The 6359-nt window shown below is 35.5% G+C and overlaps 2 protein-coding genes across 2 annotated transcripts; both read left to right on the forward strand.

Moving 5' to 3' along the window:
* The first annotated feature begins 917 nt into the window (after positions 1 to 917).
* LOC120114319 (probable proteasome inhibitor) lies at positions 918 to 2418 on the forward strand. Its single transcript, XM_039135272.1, has 4 exons — positions 918 to 1046; positions 1515 to 1856; positions 1936 to 2107; positions 2211 to 2418. Exons 1-4 carry the CDS (start codon positions 1007 to 1009, stop codon positions 2242 to 2244), a joined length of 588 nt encoding a protein of 195 aa, XP_038991203.1. The 5' UTR covers positions 918 to 1006; the 3' UTR covers positions 2245 to 2418.
* A 1995-nt stretch (positions 2419 to 4413) lies between these two features.
* On the forward strand, positions 4414 to 5367 carry LOC120114320 (polyadenylate-binding protein 3-like). The gene is made up of 3 exons (XM_039135273.1): positions 4414 to 4721; positions 4853 to 4974; positions 5096 to 5367. The coding sequence occupies exons 1-3, from the start codon at positions 4524 to 4526 to the stop codon at positions 5142 to 5144; spliced, it is 369 nt and encodes a 122-aa protein (XP_038991204.1). The 5' UTR covers positions 4414 to 4523; the 3' UTR covers positions 5145 to 5367.
* Positions 5368 to 6359: the final 992 nt, after the last annotated feature.

Genomic DNA, 6359 nt, shown 5'->3' on the forward strand with positions numbered 1-6359 from the left:
ACACCATTTCAAATATTTGGATCGAAAACGTACTGAACAAAGCGATATAGCAAAGAGATTGAACGAATCCTTCCTATTTGGAAACATTGGTCATTTTCTCTTCTTCATTTTTACCGTCGAAGAAGCTCCACCCGAGCTCTCATCCCCTCGGCGATCAAAACCCCCATGAAATCGTGATCGATCAATGGTCAATCGACCATCGGAATCACATGGGATCATGATTTTCATTATAGGGTTTGTGGGGTATAAAACGCTGATTCATCATCAATCGGTCGACATTGATCATGATTTTATGGGGTTTTGGTCGTTAAGGGGAGGAGATGTTGGGTGGAGCTTCGTCGATGGTAAAAGGCAGCGATCGACTTGGGTTTAGGGGTCGAGATGAAGGTTTTTAGAGTTTTGAGTTTATTTCAAATTTTGTGTTTTCTTTTTAAATATATATATATAATTTTAACTTTTTAATTTTAAATAAAATTTTTAAAATTACCAGATTATGACATGTGTCATTTAACGAGAAAATTAACATCATTGACGATTCAAACACTTAAATGAGTGAGAAAATAAAATATTAGACACTAAAATTGAAACAAAATAAATGTTAGATAATAAACTGAAAAAATAAACATAGGTTGCACCTTTGTATATTTAAGCGTTTGAAATATCCCTAGCATTATAGCCAACACTCCAAACAAAAATATCAGCGAAAGGATCTGTCACTAGGAGAAAGTATAGTTAGTTACAACAGGAGAAAAAGCATGAAAGGCCTTGTTCGATCCTTCAATTTTATTGAAGTTCAAAAAGAGAAGATGGAAGGAGATGATGTAGTTATGGCAGCTGAGGAATCCACTGAACCTGTCATTTTACTATATTTTTCCTTTTGTACTTTTTTTATTGTTGGGATTTTTTCTGTTTTTAGTAAACCCTAATTTTGGAGAATTTTGCAGGACCTAGATGGCATGAAAAAAAGGTTAAAAGAAATGGAGGATGAAGCCGCTGCTCTTCGAAGATGCAAGCTAAGCTCGGGAAGGAGATGGGTTCCGTTCAAGGTACTCTGTTTTTCGTTCCATTTTCTTGCTCAAATGTGCTTATTTTCTTTTTCCTTGTTGTAAGATTTTGGGTTTTATTATTATTTTTAAAAAGTTTTCGTAGTTTTTAGGTTTAAATAAAAACGTTTGATTGACGCTCTTTGTTTTATTCACTTGTATTTTCTTTTAAATGGGCTTTTGGTACATAATGTGTGATATCTAGCTAAATGATTGCAAAACCATATGATAAATACTTTCATTTGCCTGATTATTGACAAAGATTTTAAATCAAAATCAAATCCCTTATGGGTTTTTTAAGCTTATGTGAAAATTTTCCGTATGGCATCTTTTAGGGAACCGCTAGCTGGAATTTTGAATCCTGTGGGTATGTGTGCATCACATAAAATGAATATCTTCTATTTTCTGTGCTTTAATTTTAGTTGAATGCTCTTCTTTTGTTGTTGGATTTGCTTCTATGCAATGCAATAGATCCTGCATATGTTGCACGGGGACGGCAGAGGAAGGGCGTTTCAAGTACCCGAAACGTCCCTGGCACAGGGACGGACAGGGTACGTACTGGGGACGTGCCACGGTGGCAGGGTACGACCGAGCTATACAGGGGACGTTTCAGGGACGGCCTTCAGAAAATCTCGAACATATCAAACGAGAGAACGGTGATCGCCGTCATTAGAGCGGCGATACCTTCTTTTAGGAACGACCACAACAAGGTCGCGTTCGCCATTCACGCGACGTTACTTTCGGTCGGTTTTGTCCTCACCGCCATTGGGCCTTCTGCTTTGGGCAACAACGTTTTCTCTTCTACCTCTACTGGTATTCGCTTTTCTTCTCTTTCTAATTTGATTGCTACTATTACTTTTTCAATTCCTTAAAAATCATATTTGGTTTTTAGATGAGGTAGGAATCGATAATTGGAACGAATTCAAAGACCATTACGCGTTTGTCTATACCAATCCCGAGAAAGGGTCGAAGAAAGTTTTGGTGAAATGTCTGGTTATGAATAAAAAATTGTTTGTCGAGACTTTGGCTGAGAACAGTTCTCAACCCCTTCATCTTGAAATCGAGTAACTATCTTATCTTTTGCTCTCTTTTTGTTTAATTTTTGTGGTTTAAATCAATGTATTTTGGAGTTCATTGACTGTTGCATTATTGATGACTATGTTGCAGGATCGAGGCCCAATCATCCTGGTGTTACAATTAATGAATCAAGAGGCCCTCAAATCGATCCTTTAGGGTATCTCTTGTTTTCTCCTTTGCGATTTTGGATTTAATCCAGTTCGTCTATGATTGTTTATACCCTTTGCATACTTCATTGATAACTTTACAATCATGTAACAATGGGTAAATTGTGATTGATGCTACAAATCATGACTCCTTTGCGTTGTTTATTTATAAAAAGCTTCATTAGTGAGGTTAAACTTCCATGACTATGGTCTGATGATGTATGTTTTCTGTCTATCAACTAGTGGTATGGGTTTTTTTATTATGTTCAGATACGAGTAATATTTCCTTATTTAGGCAAGGTTTACTAGTAAGTTTTTTTACCCATTTTGGCGGAATAGAGAACAACTTATTTGCATATTAGGCCAGAACAGAAAATCACTGATTGCTCTGATATAATATTAAATGAAACCTAACTATGTGTTATGGACTTCTGAAGTTCTGAGCATGTTAAAATTGTATCTAAGGAAAATAAAGAATAAATGAGAAAAAAATAGTTATAGACTGATAGTTTTGTGTTTCTTTAACTTCTTTAATGAAACATTTCCATTAACTTCCTAACAGTAGCTCGTATGATCATCAATATTATAAAACTTCCTTTACAGGGTTGTTTTCCCACCTGTTCTAAACTTAATATTGTGGTTTATGTCTTGATATTTGATTTTATTTATGATTTTTTATATATATTTATAATTTTAAAATTATTTTATATGGCGTACCATTGCCGTCCTCGTACCCTGTAATTTTAAAAATTGTCGTTTCCCATCCCCGTATCCGTATCAGTGCAACATAGGATCCTGCTGCTGCAGCTACGTCTCAAGCTAATCAAGAGGAAGTAGATTCCCGATCAATCTTTGTTGGAAATGTGAGGTTACTTTCCCTGCCTTATTTTTTCTTGCCTTTGCACATGTCTAATTATATTCTAATGATGCAAAAGTATTTGCCTCCATTGAATATATAGCTAAGTATCTGTCGATTTGGAGTCATAAGCTACATGGGTAGTTCAGTAACATGCTAACTTCTGAATCTAAACACGAGAAACAAAGTAACCTCCCCCAAATTCATGGGAATGGTTAAGTTGTGTATCAGGTTGAACTTATCCTATCAATTTCCCAAAGGCCCATTTCCCCCTATAGTATACATGCTTACAGGTTCTTATTTTAAATATTAATCCAGGATACACTAGTACCAGTAATTAGACTAACTGTCATAGCCAAACTTAAAATGTTGTTGTAACTCAAATCAAGTCAACTAGCTGGACAGCTGTACCAGTAGATACACTGGATTAAGAGCCACTACCCAGACACTTCTTATTGGCTTGCTTTGGGCTCCTATTTTTGTGACACTGGAGTGGAGGTGCTCCACATGCATGAATAAACCATGGGATGCTGCATGTTCCTAACATGTTTGTCTCAGTTCGGGAATGGGGAATGACAAAATAATAAATAGCAACTTGAAAGTCGTTTAGAAAGTTACAATAATTATTTAATAAGGAGTTTTTTAACTATTTAACATTGACTGAAATGACAACTTATTATCATCTCTGATTATGGTTTTAGTTTTGAGTATGATGTTTCTATTGTGAAAGAAATTAAGAAACAACTGATGCAGAACAATTACACATTGAGGAAAACAGATATAAAGTGTGTTCCCTATTCTAAAACACATGTTAAGTCTCATAAAATACTTTCTCATGAAATATGTGCACCTGTTTCTTCTCTGTGTTATGGAAGAATGTATGGATTTTTCTTTGTGATTATTCAAATGATGTTTACCCTAGTTTGGCCATGATATGTTAATGTGGGTGTGGCTATAATATGGCACTGGTCGTGGTCTGTGACTAAAATGAACTGGATATATCCTTTTATGTTATGTCCTCTTTAAGTTTAACAAGTTGGTATATTAGATCATTAATCAATTTGTTGGCCCTATCAATCAACAATGTCTTCCCTGTGTAAATGCTAATTGCTTGAGAAGGTTTTAACTTTTAATCATTTGCTTTAGTTTAGCTCCTTATAAACACCTGAGTCCACTGGCTGTTTAACGTTGTTAATTACGCCCTGTTCTTTATTCAGGTTTGGTCTGCCTTTTCTTGACAAGGTGATAAGTAAGCAAATACTTGCATAGGGGACATTGTTTGTTGCTTAGTCTCTGGTTTTTAGTTAACAGATCAATAATTACAGAAACTTGCTCCTTATTTTTATTATTTTAAAATACTGTTCTGTGCATGCTAGTGGCTACATGTATAACATTCTGTGAATGCAAGTGGATTATTCGTGTGCACTTGAAGAAGTTCAACAGCATTTCCAATCTTGTGGGACTGTAAATAAGGTTACTATTCGTTCAGACAAGTATGGCCAGCCAAAGGGTTATGCATACGTGAGGTTCTTTGAAGCTGAGGCTGTTCAAGAGGCTCTTCTTTTGATTGAATCTGAACTTTATGGCAGGCAGTTGAAGGTAAAGTTTATTGTTTTTTTCCCCTCCCCTTCTGTCTCTTTTGAGAAGAAAAAGAACACAGTGGCTTCTTTAGTTGAACTTTCATCTGTTAAACTATTTAAGCATCATGTGCTTTCTCTATATCTTTGAAAGTTACTGCTAAGCGGACCAATATACCTGGGATGAAACCATATCGTCCACGTTGGTCCAACCCTTTAATGCAACCCAGGGACCCATTTATGGCTCCATATTTCTTTAATCCCTATGGATATGGGTATGCTAGCAGCTGTGTTTCTCCATCTTAATTCCTATATACACACTTTTGAGCTTTTATTTTCAGTTTTAGCAAACCTAAATAAAGGGTTTTAAACTTTGTTCTATAAACTACATTGCAGGAAGGTTCCAAGGTTGATAATGGCAATGCAATACAATCCCTATTATTAAACACCATGGACCATAGTAGTAGTTTCAAATACTTTTGATAATGTGGCTAGTTTATGAGGGTACTTTTTTTTTACTTGTCAATTTGGTCGATGTGCCAAAACCATGCAAGAATTCTTGTTTGGTTTTATTGGTGTGAATCATGCAAGATCTTGCACTGTCATGTTGAGCTGCCTAGTGCCTTGTTTGCAATTTTCCGAGTACCTTGTGTCATTTAAAGAATATTTATCTTAAGAATTTGTGTAAGTTCTGTTGGTTCATGTAATTGTTCTTAAAATTTGGTATTTAGCATGTCTAAAGTTTAAATTTGAGCATTTGTTCGGTAAGAAAAGTGAAAAAGATTCTGACTGGTTTTTGGAGGTATAATACATCTGCAAATACTAGGTCTCTCTCTCTCTCTCTCTAATGCTCATTGCCATCTTTAGCCTGGTTTCCAATCTGATGGCCCCTTGTTGGGTATTGGCGGAAACTAAAAGGTCGTATTTGGTCTAGGCCTAAAGAGTATAAGGCCATCTTGGTTATTAAAGCAAACGAAAATATAGCTAACCTAATCTAAAGACTAGGTTCCCGGGTTTTTTTGCCCAATACCCCAGGAGGGTAAAATATTTAGGGTATTGGGCCTACACAAACTTTATTTAACAAAATACGACATTTGTCACAATCCAAACGGAAATTATCATCTCGAGGTGATGAGTTTTTATGGGATATCATTATTTTAATGGTCAACGTGAAGTGGGTCTCACGTGGGTCATTATTTTAATGGTGTTATAATGACTCGTCACGCCGAGGTGATGAGTCCATTAAAAACTATTTTTAATTTTTTTAAAAAAATAAAATTTTGAAAATAAAAAATTTCAATGGAACTTGTCATATTGAGATGACGAGTTCCTTCAAATTCAAAAAAAAAAACTAGTTGTTGTTCAACAGATAGATAGGTAGGAACGATCGCTTGGAACTCGCCTCGTAGATTTCAAAAAACTAGTTTATAGTCGTTGGAAAGTAGTCGTTTATAGTCGTTGGGGTAAGGTTATAAATAGGGTTTGGTATTTTGGTTTTTCACCAAACCTTGAATTCAATTTTTTTTGAAAAAAAGCATACGTTGTGTGAAAATCCCAAAAAATGGTAACCCAAGAATATATGTTGCAGTTGGATAATACTCATGTTTCGTCGATCCAACGCATGTTGAATGATGAATGGAGTATTCGCAGTCGGGGAATG

This window comes from Hibiscus syriacus, unplaced genomic scaffold, assembly GCF_006381635.1.
Source record: "Hibiscus syriacus cultivar Baekdansim isolate YM2019G1 unplaced genomic scaffold, ASM638163v2 tig00110221_pilon, whole genome shotgun sequence".
Lineage (NCBI taxonomy): Eukaryota > Viridiplantae > Streptophyta > Magnoliopsida > Malvales > Malvaceae > Hibiscus > Hibiscus syriacus.